Raw genomic sequence first — 14,762 nt, forward strand, 5'->3', positions numbered from 1 at the left:
GATAACTGTTCATGCACCAAAATCATAACTGGATTTTTTCTCAGTAATGATGAAAATTAATGTTAATACGCAGTTTGAGTGTACAGCGGGGTGGGGGGAGGGGCAGGGGATGGATCTCTGCAGGAACAATGAAGATCTCCATTTTTTTTTCTCTTTCCCGCATTTGCAGTGGGGAGGTGCAATCTGTCAGCCTATCAGCAGCGCACACACGGAGCGAAGTGCTTTTTTTCACACAAGCAAGGGCATGTGTCATTGGCAGTGTATGTCACATGTCCTTGCCCTATAAGACCAAGCCATTTTCCCCGTCGCCACCATTTTCTCACTGCTGCAGCTGCATGTTAGACGGCACCGCTGTTGCTGTGTGCGCTATACCTTGTTAATTTCAAGCCAATTTTCGCACAAATCTACAGATAGCTTGGGAGTAGGGAATAGTTGTGATTGCAGTCCTTTTAAGGACTAGGTTACAGCATTTCCTACGACTTTTATCAGGGAGGTCTGTGCTCTTAAATAGATAGGTTGTGGGAGTAAAGACTAATTGTAATTGGAGTCCTTTTCAGGACTAGGTTACATCAGTTCCTATCAGTTTTTGCCAGGCAGGTCTGTGCCAGTGCTGTGCAAGTTTTTTTCACAGCATTTGGCTGAATCTAGCAAAGCTAATCCTTTTTGGCCTATTGCAGAGTGTGTTAGTCAGTGGAGTAGCCTATCTGTGCTGCAAGATATACCACCTGTGTATAGAATACCAATTTTTTTACTGCACCTAGTGAAGTAAAATCTTTTGGGCATAGCATTATTCTATTAGTCCATCTATACTGACCTCCATCAGGTTGCAAATTAAAACTAATTTTTATCTGCATCTACAGTACCTCTGAAAAAATATTTGGGCTTCTAGCTGTGTGTGGGACTTGTTGTATTAGTCCATCTATACTGACCTCCATCAGGTTGCAAACTGAATATATTTTTTTCTGCATCTACCTCTGAAAAAATATTTGGGCTTCTAGCTGTGTGTGGGTCTTGTTCTATTAATCCATCTATACTGACCTCCATCAGGTTGCAAACTGAATATAATTTTTTTCTGCATCTAGCTCTGAAAAAATATTTGGCCTTCTAGCAGTGTGTCGGACTTTCTCTATTAGTCCATCTATACTGACCTCCATCAGGTTGCAAATTAAAAATAATTTGTATCTGCATCTACAGTACCTCTGAAAAAATATTTGGGCTTCTAGCTGTGTGTGGGACTTGTTGTATTAGTCCATCTATACTGACCTCCGTCAGGTTGCAAATTAAAAATAATTTGTATCTGCATCTACAGTACCTCTGAAAAAATATTTGGGCTTCTAGCTGTGTGTGGGACTTGTTGTATTAGTCCATCTATACTGACCTCCATCAGGTTGCAAATTAAAAATAATTTGTATCTGCATCTACAGTACCTCTGAAAAAATATTTGGGCTTCTAGCTGTGTGTGGGACTTGTTGTATTAGTCCATCTATACTGACCTCCATCAGGTTGCAAACTGAATATATTTTTTTCTGCATCTACCTCTGAAAAAATATTTGGGCTTCTAGCTGTGTGTGGGACTTGTTGTATTAGTCCATCTATACTGACCTCCATCAGGTTGCAAATGAAAAATAATTTGTATCTGCATCTACAGTACCTCTGAAAAAATATTTGGGCTTCTAGCTGTGTGTGGGACTTGTTGTATTAGTCCATCTATACTGACCTCCATCAGGTTGCAAACTGAATATAATTTTTTTCTGCATCTACCTCTGAAAAAATATTTGGCCTTGTAGCAGTGTGTCGGACTTTCTCTATTAGTCCATCTATACTGACCTCCATCAGGTTGCAAACTGAATATATTTTTTTCTGCATCTAACCCAGCCAATAGTTTTGGCCTAATACCACAGTTTGGCCACTCAGCTCTGCTCGGTTACCATCCATTGTTTTTTTGTGCAAACAACTCCAGAGTTGTGAATTAGTTAACCACCAAAATGAGTGGAAAAAGGCCTGCTGCTGGTGGAAAGGGGAATAGGCGTGTTGGGAAGGAGAAAAAAGGTTGTGTCCGTGGGGTAGGTGTTAAAGCAACAGTAACATCTGCAGAAGAAAGACCATCTTCCAGCCAAACTAAAATGTCTACTTCTTTTAGCGGACAATCTGATAAGATCCCTTTCTTACGGCCACGCCAATCGCTACAAATTCTAGATGAGGCACAAAACAGCAGGTGCTTCAACGGATATCAAGTGCTCCTTTAAGTTTGCTCTCCTCCACATCAACTTCAACATCACAAATACTCCAGTCCTCAAAGGTGTCACCCAAATCGCACTTGCTTCCTCACAGCTCCCAAATCTCCAGCTGCCCGTCTGAGTATGAGGTAGAACAGATGGTTGAGTCTGCAGAGCTGTTTACTCATACTATAGCCTGGGAATCAGAGGTCGACTCCAGCGCTTCTGTGAATCCAGACGAGGAAATGATCTGCACTGATGCCCAGAATCTTTATGAGTCGGATCCAGGACCAGACGCAGAAGGTTCTGACCATAATGTAGACCCTCATTCCCAAACTGTAACTCCTGTTGGTGGAGACAATGAGGAAGACGATGATAAGACTCAAATACCTGATTGGAGCGACAACTTTAGTTTTTTGTCAGGGCAGGAACAGGTTGGCTCTGAGGACGACGGGTGTGATAACACACAGGGTGATGATGATGAGGTTTGAGATCCTACTTACTGTCAACCCACAGTCAGCCAAGAGATGAGGTCAGCAGAGGAGGTGGAGGAAGATGCTAGTGACGACGAGGTCAGGTTGCGCCTTCCTGGACAGAGACGTAGTACTGGAAGCACGTCAACAACTGCATCCTCAAACACAACTCTGCCTCTCACCACAAGTCGTGGTGGCTCTTCAGGTTGCATGGGTGCTAAGCCTTGCATAGCCTGGGCATTTTTTCAGATCGATAAAGATGACCCAACTCGTGTTATCTGTAACATTTGTCAGCAAAAGCTAAGTAGAGGCCAAAAAATACATAGTTTGAGTACTTCATGCATGAACCGGCACATGGACATGAAGCATAAGTTGCAGTGGGAAGCTCAGTGTGCTACAATGCGGCCTAGCCGGCCGGGCCAACCACCGTCTGCCATATCTTGTGCATCCGCGGCCTCTTCATCCTCTGTGACTGGGGGGACAGCAGTCACACCTGTTTTGGGGCGCAGACCTGCCACCTCTTTACCTGCAACAGACAGCGTGATTGGCAGGTCATCATTTTCTTTGGAGGTGGTAACACCAGCTGGTGTTGAGCGCTGTCCGACATCGATAGCACCACCTTTCTATCAAGGCAACCTAACATGTCCGCCTGCATCTTCCTCACAGACTGGCAGTTTGCCGGGGACACCCTTATCAACCCCGTCTAAGCACAATAGCCAGCCCTTGGTCCCTCAGATGTGGACAAGTAAAAGACCATTTCCTCCTAGCCATGAGAAAGCTAAGAGGTTGAATTTCACCATCTGCAAGCTCTTGGCTACAGAAATGCTGCCTTTCCGCCTGGTGGACACAGAGGATTTTCGAGACCTTATGTCCGTCGCAGTGCCCCAGTACCAGATGCCCAGTCGGCACTACTTCTCAAAGAAAGGTGTGCCTGCGCTCCACCAGCATGTCGCACACAACATCACCGCTTCTTTGAGAAACTCTGTGTGTGACAGGGTGCATTTCACCACAGACACTTGGACGAGTAGGCATGGACAGGGGCGTTACATGTCGCTGACTGGGCACTGGGTAACTATGGTGACAGCAGGACAAGGGGCTGCTGTCCAAGTCTTGCCGTCCCCACGAGTTGTGCGTCAATCCTCTTTATGTCAAAGTTCCTCCACTGCTTCTGCCTCCTCAAACCTCCTCTCGGTCTTCCACCTGCACCCAAAGCCTGTCTGGTCATGCCACAAGCTTTCTAACTGCGCAGAAGGGATCCTGCACACCTCCTTACTATGCTCACAGTAGGGCTCAACGTCATCAGGTGGTTTTTACATTGAAATGTCTGGGAAATGTGAGTCACACAGCTGAGGAGTTGTGGTCAGCTCTGGAGAACCAATTTCATGAATGGTTGTCTCCACTGGACCTGAAACCAGGGAAGGCCGTGTGCGACAATGCTGCAAACCTGGGTGCGGCCCTTCGCCGGGGCAATGTCACACACGTGCCTTGTATGGCTCACGTGTTGAACCTGGTTGTCCAGCAATTTTTAGCCCACTATCCCAGACTAGATGGTCTTCTGCAGAGGGCACGATCGCTGTGTGCTCACTTCCGCCGTTCGCATCCCGCAGCTCAGCGACTTACATCTCTACAGAAGTCGTTGGGCCTGCCACTTCACCGGCTAAAATGCGATGTGCCTACCCAGTGGAATTCAACTCTGCACATGTTGCAGCGACTGTGGCAGCACCGACAAGCCCTGGTGCAATACGTTCTGACGTATAGCCTGGGCCAACGAGATTCAGAGGTGGGGCAAATCACGCTGGAGGAGTGGTCTCAGATCAGGGACCTATGCACCCTTCTGCACAGTTTTGAAATGGCGACGAAGATGTTTAGTGCTGACGATGCCATTATCAGCATGACTATTCCGGTGATTTACATGCTGGAGCACATGTTAAACAGAATTCGGAGTCAGGTGGTGGCACAAGAGGAGGTGGAGGAAGTAGAGGAGGAGGAGTTGTATGCGGAAGGGCTAACATCTGCAAGGTCCAGACGGTCGGCAGCACCAAGGCGGCAGGCATGTGAGGGTGGGGGAGATGGTTTTACCAGGGCGCATGGTAGCAGCCAAACTAGTGAGGAAGGTGCAGGAGCCCAGGAAGAAGTGGAGGACGAACTGATGGAAGACTCATCAGATGAGGGAGACCTTGATCACATTTCTGTTGTGCGAGGTTGGGGGGAGAGGACAGAGGAAGGAAGCATGATTGTTACCTCGCCACCAACACAACAGGGACTTGGTGCTCCTGGATGCGCAACACACATGAGTGCCTTCTTGCTGCACTACCTGCAACATGACCCTCGAATTGTGAGAATTAGAAATAATCCTGACTACTGGGTTGCCACACTGTTAGATCCCCGGTACAAAAGTAAATTTGCAAAAATTATTCCTGCCATAGAAAGGGATGCACGCATGCAGGAGTATCAGCAGAGACTGTTGCAGAATCTTACATGTGCTTTTCCACAAAATACCAGTGGTGCACGTAGTGAATCTCACAGTTCCAACTTGCCAACCGTGGGACCGTCAAGTGTTCAGCACTCAAACCGTAACAGAACCACAGTATCTGGTGGTAACATCAATTTTGCGGAATCATTTCACCACTTTTTTAGCCCATCCTTTGCAAGGCCACAGGAGACAAGAAGTGTGACACATAGTCAACGCCTAGAGACGGTGGTACAGGAGTATCTCCAAGTAAACATTGAAGCCACGACTGTGTCACTGGACCCTTGCTCTTTTTGGGCTTCCAATCTGGATAAATGGCCGGAGCTAGCCACTTACGCCTTGGAGATCTTGTCATGCCCCGCAGCCAGCATTCTGTCTGAACGTGTGTTCAGCGCTGCTGGTGGTGTGCTGACAGATAAGCGCACGCGGCTCTCCACTGATAATGTAGACAGACTCACGTTCATAAAGATGAACAAATCATGGATCCGAAACGACTTTTCTACCCCTGTGTCATCCTGGGGAGAGTAAAAGCTTGATGATTGTTTAAAATCACCCTACCAACCGTTTTAAGCTTTCAAATTACTAATCATGTTTATCTGTATCTTGACTGGAAAATAATTTGGGCTTTGTAGCAGTGTGCAGCACTGATCCTATTAGGCCATCTATAATAAGCTCCACCAGATTTAAAATTAAAAATAATTTTTAGCTGCATCTAGCCCGGAAAATAATTTTGGGGCTCCGAGATGCGCAAGACACATAAGTGCCTTCTTGCTGCACTACCTGCAGCATGACCCTCATATTGTCAGAATTCGAAGTAATCATGACTACTGGGTTGCCACACTCTTAGATCCCCCAAACTTTTCGATCAACCTTTTCATTTTAATAAAGACCAAAAAAATGGTCAATTATAAGCATTAGCAGGTTGTTAGAAACTGAAATCAAACAGTTTTCAACTCAAAACTTTATTCTAGGTGATGTTACATTTTCACATAGGACCCCTTGTTCGAAAGGAGCTTCTGAACTCTCTCGTCCATTGAATTTGTCAGGTTTTGGATGGTTTCTGCTTCAATTGTTTTGCATGAGGACAGAATACCCTCCCAGAGCTGTTGCTTAGATGTGAACTGCCTCCCGCCATCATAGACACTCCTTTTAATGATGCTCCAAAGGTTCTGAATGGGGTAGAGGTCAGGGGAGCATGGGGGTCACACCATAAGTTTGTCCCCTTTTATGCCCATATCAGCCAGAGATGCAGATGTTTTATGTGCAGCATGAGATGGTGCATTATCATGCAGAAAAATGATCTTGCTGTGAAATGCACGGTTCTTCTTCTTGAACCATGGCAGGAAGTGCTGTTTGAGAAAATCCACATACATTATGGAGTTCATCTTTAGCGCCTTCAGGGATCCTAAAGGGGCCGACAATCTCTCTCCCCATGATTCCAGCCGAAAACATTACTCCACCTCCTCCTTGTTGGCGCTGTAGCAGTGTTTGCGTGGGGTGTCCATCAACCAGCCATCCTCCACTCCATCCATCTGGACCATCGAGCGCTGCACGGCACTCATCCGTGAACAAAACAGTTTTGAAATCAGTCTTCATGTAATGTTTGGCCCACTGGAGCCGTTTCTGCTTGTGTGAAGTGGATAGAGGAGGTCGACAGGATGGCGTATGCATAGCTGCAAACCTCTGAAGGACCCTGCATCTTGTTGTTCGGGGGACGTTGGAGGCACAAGCAGCTTCAAAAATTTGTCTGCTGCTATGACAAGGCTTTTTTGCCGCTGCTCTTTCAACCTGACGTAATTGCCTGTAGGAAAGAGTCCTCATTTTGCCCTTATCAGCACGCACACGTGTGTACTGTGAATCAGCTACATACTTCTTGATTGCCAAGACACTTCATCCTGATCATCGCACAATGTTGATTGTAGTCATGCCTTGACCTAAACACTCCACAATTTGTTGCTTCTCAGCAGCCGACACATCCTTTTTCTTTCCCATTTTGGCAGAAAATGTAGGCTGCTGAATAATGTGAGAGAGCCTTCTTAAGTAGTCTTGCCTTTCATTGGACACACCTGACAAAACTAATTAGCACTGGTGTCTGCAATTGCTTACAGTGATATAAAGAGCCCTGACACACATCACCATCAATGAGTTTAACTGACAAACAAACAAATTCTTCCCTTATCACTCCTAAACACTTTTTGCATAATAATTTGGAACACAGTGTACATGTGCTTTTCCACAAAACACCAGTGGTTCACGTAGTGAATCTTACAGTTCTAACTTGCCAACCGTGGTCTGTATGGAGTTGTTCAATAAAGGGCCCAAAATTAAGATAACATAGATGGGAGAGGTCTCTATGAATAGGAATTCCTAAGTATTTGATACCCTGTGAGGGCCAGGCAAAGGGAAAGTTGGACTGGATGGAATCCTATATGGATTTGGGGAGGGAGACATCGAGGGCCTCAGACTTCGCTGCATTGATTTTAAAATTGACCATGTAACAAAGTGATCTATTTCAGCCATAACAGCATGGATGGATATATGTGATTGAGTGATATATACTAGGACATCATCAGCAAATAGAGAGCACTTGTACTCGGTGCCTCCCACCTCAATCCACCTAATATTGGGGTTATGGCGAATTGATGAGAGCAGGTGCTCCGTCACTAGGATGTATAAGAGAGGGGACAGAGAACATCCCTGCCTTGTCCCATTGGTGATTGTGAAAGGTGATGAAAATGTTCTGACGCGCCCCCTGGGCCTTGGGACACCTGGAGCCGGACCCTTTTTGGTGGATGCTGGTGGTTGTAGTCTCCGTGGCGGCAACCCGGTTCCGTGGCTCAGGGCGGTCAAACCAGTGGCGGAACTATTTATGTGGTTTTGATGTTTAAATGTCCGACTACGCCACCCGTGGATTGCGGTCAGAGTGAACCGCCGCTCCAGGGCAGACCGCTGAGGCTGTTGTTGTGGGTGCAGCAGAGCGTAGCATAACTCCCCACGGGAGGAGTATAGCCTCAGGGCAGTGTATGCGGAGGATGGGGGTGATGGTGCAGGGCAGCAGCAGTAATGACACGGAGTCAGTGATGCAGTCCAGGGCCTTTACTCACAGTTCTTATTATCCAGACCACGTCTGCAGGTAACGGCTGCCCACGTCGTACTGTGCTCACCAGGTGAGGGGCTCAGACAACTCCCAGATAACTTTGGAGCGCTTCACAGGACCCCCTTTGTGTGTCCTTTGTCTGGCCTTTCTTACCAACCCTTCTGTCCGGCTGCCTCGGGCCTCCTCTTGGTAAACTTGGCGCCAGTTTCCCTCACCCTATGTGGTGCCTTCCTAGCGGGTGTAGCGAGGGGCTGCGCCACATAAAATGTCACAGCCTCCTGTTTCTAGCTGAGGGTCATTTCCTGCCTCCACTAGTTTCGGGGACCGGTCTCCCCCTTTGGCCTGACCCCTCCACGCAGGTGGATTCTGGCGTGCGGTGGCGACTCACCCGTCCGCACCACTGAGATCCCTTCGTTCCTCGTTCCTGGAGCCTTCTCCGCTCCTCTTCCTTCCTTCTCCCTCTTCCAGGCCTGGGCCTCTGTTACTAGGCCCGCCTCCGGAACAGAGCTCATGCAGAGCCCCTGCTCCCTGCCACTTCTGCTCAGACTTCTCTGCACTGAACTAAGATGGTGCCCACCTTTTATACTCCCTTCTCAATGCACCCAGGAACTTCTTCCTCCCTGCTCCTGCACTACAGGGTTCCCCTTCCTCAGTGTTCCCTCCCCCCACTCCAGCCAGGGACAGGGACTGTCGTGCCCATCTCAGGGGCATATTGGTCGCCCTGCCCCACGGCATTGTGGTGTAATGCATGCAGGTGTCGGGTCCTGATCCACACTACATCCTTACCTGAGAGTGAGATATCACACCTCTGGGTGAGGTGCAATACCTCTGTAGCAACCGAGCCCTCAGGATGCTACAGTTCCATTTATCTTCAGCCTAGGTGACATATTGCGATACAGGGCCGTGATTTTGGCTATAAAAGGGACCCCTTCCCCAAGCTTTTTAAGAGAATCATATATGGCGTGCCAGGAGACTCTATGGAATGCTTTCTCAGCATCCAACGAGAGTATCTAATTACAAATTTTTAACTTCATCTAGCCCAGGAAATACTTTGTGCCTAGTAGCAGGGTCTGCTAGTCAGCGGATTATCCCGGCTGTTAAGCAAGCTACAACACCTGTAGTTTGGACACTTCATTTTTTCAAAGGAAATGCTTCGGGACCACGGGATACTCAGTGAAGAGCATCAGGAGGCACCCCAAGGCATAGGGGCTGGCACTGGCAGTAGGATGCCTTGCGGTGGACAGCCGAGCTCGATCCTTATAAAAGCTTTTTAACTGCAGCAGCTTTAGTGGACGCTACTGGAGCTGGAATTACGCGGCTGCTGGCATGAGACTTGCCCTCCAATAGATCCTTGTAAATGGATTTAAAGTGTATTCATTCAAATTAGAGAGACAATTTAAATTAAAAAGCTTAGAGCTGCCTCCACCACAGGGGGGCTCGCTCGACCCACCAGCGGACAGGCACCAGTATTGGGAGAGGGGGGCTGGCCATCAGGGTTCACCGCGGCTCTGGCACAAACCCGGCGACACGGAGGTGGCACGGGCAGGAGCGGACTGGCCGTGTCGGCTTCTCACTTTTTGGATTTTAGAAGGGCATGACATGCCTATATCTGTGTCTCCCCCTCCTTTTACTCCTCCACCTCTTTTATTTTCGCATGACTATATGTACTTGTCACTTTTCCATGTGTTAGTTATGTCTTCTGAGCAGTTTGTCAGCTTTTGGACACCTTTGAAGGTGTTTTCTATGTGTTTCTATGTGTTTTTGTTTGCCTGCCATTGGTTTTAACGGTGTTCGAAGGTGTTCAACGAACAGTTCGACGAACAGTTCGGCGAACACACGGGTGTTCGACGAACCGAACCGAACTCGAACACTACGGGGGTGGCTCAACACTAATCATGACCTGACAGGCGGTTGGAAGTTCACAGTGCTCTAGCCTGGCTGCCATCATGAATTACTGACATGGACGGTGGACCAGGGACCTTTAACTCATTTTGCTAAACTCTAGTACATGACATACACATTTAAAGTATCTGCTGAAAGGTCTACCATAGTTGCCAACCGTCTAGATTTTTCATAATTCTAGCAATTTGGGTGATTCCCTGAGCTGAAACAGGATCATGGCTTCTGTAAAACCAATCCAAGCAAGCGGATGCAGCAGAGCAATAGTTATGGTGAGAATGGGTGATGGTCAGACTTAAATGTTCTCTTTTGTCAACAGCAATGTTGGTAAGTGTGCTTTTCAGTCAGGTTGCGGCACTGTTTGTCCTCCCTTGTCACAGATGAATGCCAAAATGATAATGTTGGGTTTCTGTAGGAGACTGACTGGATGATTTGCTCCTGTTGGTGTTTTCTTGCCTTGGTGTCAGTTTATTAATGTGTCATTGGAACCCTACAGGTACCATGGCCTGCGTGCAACTGCTTCATACGCACCACTATAGATATGTCCCTGCACAGACGGTCAGGTACTGCCATTGCATCTGCAGATTGTTACAGCTGCTTGCAGAGGTTGTAGCTTACAGAACCAACACTAGACTTCAAATGTCTCTAAAAAATGTTAATTTGTTTAACTCATAGATAATAAGTCATATTGTATTACCCTGTTCCCGTTATTTTATACATACAGTTTGCAGCACTGTAGCCACGATATCCATCCAGTCCAGCTTTCTTTAAGATTTTCTTCAACTCACACCGGGAAAGGACTTTTGCTTCTGAGCCGAGATAAAAGCACAGAAGGAAACCGAGGCAAAGAAAGACCTTCATATTTTCTCAGCAAGTTATCAAGGATCCAGATGATTTCTGTAAAATATTAAAGAGGAAAAAAAATGATTGAATTTTTTATACACTAATTATTGTCGCACTAGCAGGTTTCTGCGATTCTAGATTCGGAACAGAATCCTGGCTTTTCAGCTTTTTCGCATTTTGCTAGGAGCAATGGTGTAACATGAAACTTATAGATCCCAGTGAAAATTCTACAACATGGACCCAGACTATCATGGGTCTTTAGTAGTACAAGTCGTCTTATATAGGGACCTTTTTTGGCCCTCGTAGGCTCCATGGTTTGGATATGACTGAAACCCCTGCATCTACTAAATTACCCCTCCTGAACTAAAGCTTCAGAATGGAAGACTGAGCCCGGTGCCACCATATCTTATGCTGAAAATTGGTTTAGATTAAAGAGGTTGTCCACTACCTTTTCCGACACACTGCAACTCCAGCCAATCAGTTGTTCTTGGTGTCGGTGGGGGAACTGCTCCATCTTCTTATAGTGGCTGAGGCAGGTTACTGCACATCTGCCTCCTATTCAAATCACCGACACCGAGAACAGCTGATTGGCGGGGTTGCCTGCATCGGAGTCCCGACTGATCAAACATTGGTGACCTATCCTAAGGATAGGCCATCAGTGTAAAAAGAAGTGCGCAACCTCTTTAAGGAAAGGAGCACTTAAAGAAGGAATTCTTAGCAGCAGGATTCTATGATAACTATGGATCTCACAATTGGATCCCATATATCATTAACCTCTTTCCGACATGTGCCATACATGTATGGCACATGTCGGGTCTCTCCATTCAGTGCGAGCTCTGGCAATGAGTCCGCACCTTTCCGGGCACATGACAGCTGATCTGATCAGCTGTCACCTGCCCCTTTCAGCCGTGGGTGGAATCGTGATCAACACGTGGCGGTTAACATGTTAAATGCCACTGTCAATCTCTGACAGCGGAATTTAACATGGCTGCGGTAGAAGGACGTCATAAGTCCGGCCATTGGTGCCCGTGTTACATGACCACCGGTCACCGATGGGTTGGCATGATAACCTGGGGTCTGTAGGAAACCCCTGTCATTGTCATTGCCAGGATGCTATGAGTGCCGGCCAGAGGTCAGCGCTCATAGTCAGTGAGCCTTTCTGCTACACACAAGCGATCTGATGATCGCAGCTTCTAGTCTGCCGTGGAGACTATTGAAGCAAGTAAAAAGTAAAAAAAAAATGTTTTTAAAAATATTTTAAAAATTAAAAAAATATAAAGTTCAAATCACCTCCCTTTTTGCTCCATTCAAAATAAAACAATAAAAAAAATCAAATATATACATATTTGGTATCACCGCGTTCAGAATCGCCCGCTTTATCAATATATAAAAATAATTAATCTGATCGGTAAACGCCGTTACTAGAAAAAAAATCAAAACTCCAGAACTACGTTTTTTTGGTCGCTGCAACATTAAAAATAAAATGCAATAACGGGTGATAAAAACATTGTATCTACCCCAAAATGGTATAAAAAAAAGCGTTAGCTCGGCATGCAAAAAATAAGCCCTCACCTGGCCCCAGGTCCCGAAAAATGGAGTCGCTACGGGTCTCGGAAAATGGCAAATTTTTTTTAACAAATTTTGAATTTTTTTCACCACTTAAATAAAAAAGAACCTATACATGTTTGGTATCTACGAACTTGTAATGACCTGACAAATCAAAATAGCAGGTCAGTTTTAGCATTTATTGAACATCGTAAAAAAAATAAAAAAAAATAACAACTGTGGAATTGCACTTTTTTAGCAATTTCACTGCACTTGGATTTTGTTTTCCATTTTCCAGTACATATGGTAAAACCAATGATGTCGTTCAAAAGTACAACATGTCCCGCAAAAAACAAGCCCTCACATGTGCATATTGATGGAAAAATTAAAAAGTTATGGCTCTGGGAAGAAGGGGAGCAAAAAACGAAAACGCAAAAATGGAAAATGCCCCTGGGTGAAGGATTTAAAACAATATTTTTATTTGCATTAGCTCATTATTGTGTAGAATGTTGGATAAAGTTGATATTGGATAAAGTTGAAAAGTTTGTGTTTGCAGTCATGAGCAGACTGTTGTCCGGCATGCACAGATTTAATGCATGGGAAAAAAAAATAATAATGACATGTTCTAAAACATGCCATAATGTATCTTAGAAGGGAGAAAATGATTTCAACTGCTCTGTAATACAGAGGTAGAGGGATTACATGTGTCACTCCACATCAATCCGTTTTAGAGCCATTTAACCACAAGTGCTTTGCTGCACTACAGCTGTATATTACCTGATGCAATAATGGCAATGCTCAAATGCAAATGACTAGAGTAAACTATACCGATCAGCTAAGGCTGTGTTCATTTTTTCCGTCAAAAAATAAAAAACTGATTTCATCTAGATCCATTTTTTTAACATTAGAAATCTACGGAAAAAGGATCCAATAGCCATCCGTTTCTCTTCATTTGAAAAGGATTTGTTTTATGCTTACTGAATCAGTTTTAAATGAAAGAATACATGTGGCTAATTGACTGACCTGTTTTCCAGAGATTTCAAGTTAAAAAAAGCGGATCCAGTTGAAATCACTTTCTTTTTAGATGGACAAAAATGTTGTATAAGTAGAAAATTACTCTCAGCACTCCAATATGGACCACATATAGGGCATTTAAGTCCAAGTGTGGACGCATCATCAGAGAAGTCCCAACGAGCCCACTTGGTAAAATACATCAAATAGAGAGCGTTCAAAATCATTTGAAAAAACAAAAACAAAACTTGTATTCTGGCATAGATGCGATGTTTCGCCATGCCTTAGGTCTTAGCATACCTTGAAAAAGACCTATGGCAGGTCGAGATGCTTGAACAAGACCTATGACAGGTCGAGATTTTGCATCTATGGCAGAATAAAATAAGTTTTGGGTTTTTTTTTTACCTGATTTTTAACTCTGTCTATTTTATTTATGGACAAAAATGTTGTGTTTTATTATTCAATGGATTACAGCTGGATCCATTTTAATGGATGATTACTGGACATGTGAACATAGCCTAATAATGTTAGGAAATTTCAGCTCTGAAGCTTACTGAATTATTAATGCAGCTTTGGATTTCAATAAAGCCTGTAACTCAGAGTGAGAGAATAATGAGGAATTATTGGTGTCTGTAAATCACTCTAAAATATTCTAATACAAAAACATGTTCGAAAAAATATAGTCTTATACTTACTGTCCAATAGGATTTTCTTGAGTGAGTCTATAACAGAGGAAGCTTTGCTTTTATGTATGTAGAAGGTGACGTCATCTATGTGGTTGCATAAAATGACAATATTTACTCACCCGCACTTGCCAAGTATTAGCACACAAGTAGTAAAACAGGTTACTGGAAAACAGGTAACTGGAAAACAGGTAACTGTTACATATTCTCTAAAAGCATTGCTATGTCGGATCCGATAAGCCTTTTGCTGCATGCCTAATTTTTGCCTTACACTTTTGCAGGATTACAATTAGTGATAACATTCAGAACATACAGGCTATGCAGGTCAGTAACATAATTGTTACTGCAGTAAAAGTGGTTGGGGGCAGCCCGTTCCGGCCTGCTGTACCTGGCTGGACACAAAATAGAGTGCGAAGCCCCACTTCAATTTTTTTTTAATTATTTCATGAATTTCCTGAAATAATTTTAAAAAAATTGACGTGGGGCTTCGCACTATTTTTGTGTCCAGCCAGGTACAGCAGGCAG

General features: G+C 45.0%; 1 protein-coding gene across 2 annotated transcripts in view; it reads right to left on the bottom strand.

Moving 5' to 3' along the window:
- The window catches only part of LOC141167109 (lysozyme C-1-like), a 28,202-nt gene extending 13,872 nt beyond the window's left edge, over positions 1 to 14,330 (bottom strand). For both annotated transcript variants that reach the window (XM_073654464.1, XM_073654465.1), the window contains exons 1-2: positions 14,250 to 14,330; positions 10,878 to 11,052 (exon numbers count right to left, since the gene is read on the bottom strand). In XM_073654464.1, the coding sequence (XP_073510565.1) occupies positions 10,878 to 11,016 (139 nt within the window). In that variant the 5' untranslated portion in view covers positions 11,017 to 11,052; positions 14,250 to 14,330. The remainder of the gene's footprint in view (positions 1 to 10,877; positions 11,053 to 14,249) is intronic.
- Positions 14,331 to 14,762: the final 432 nt, after the last annotated feature.

The sequence above is a fragment of the Phyllobates terribilis genome, unplaced genomic scaffold (assembly GCF_046119375.1).
Source record: "Phyllobates terribilis strain yellow unplaced genomic scaffold, ASM4611937v1 Scaffold_11__3_contigs__length_659146591, whole genome shotgun sequence".
Classification (NCBI taxonomy): domain Eukaryota; kingdom Metazoa; phylum Chordata; class Amphibia; order Anura; family Dendrobatidae; genus Phyllobates; species Phyllobates terribilis.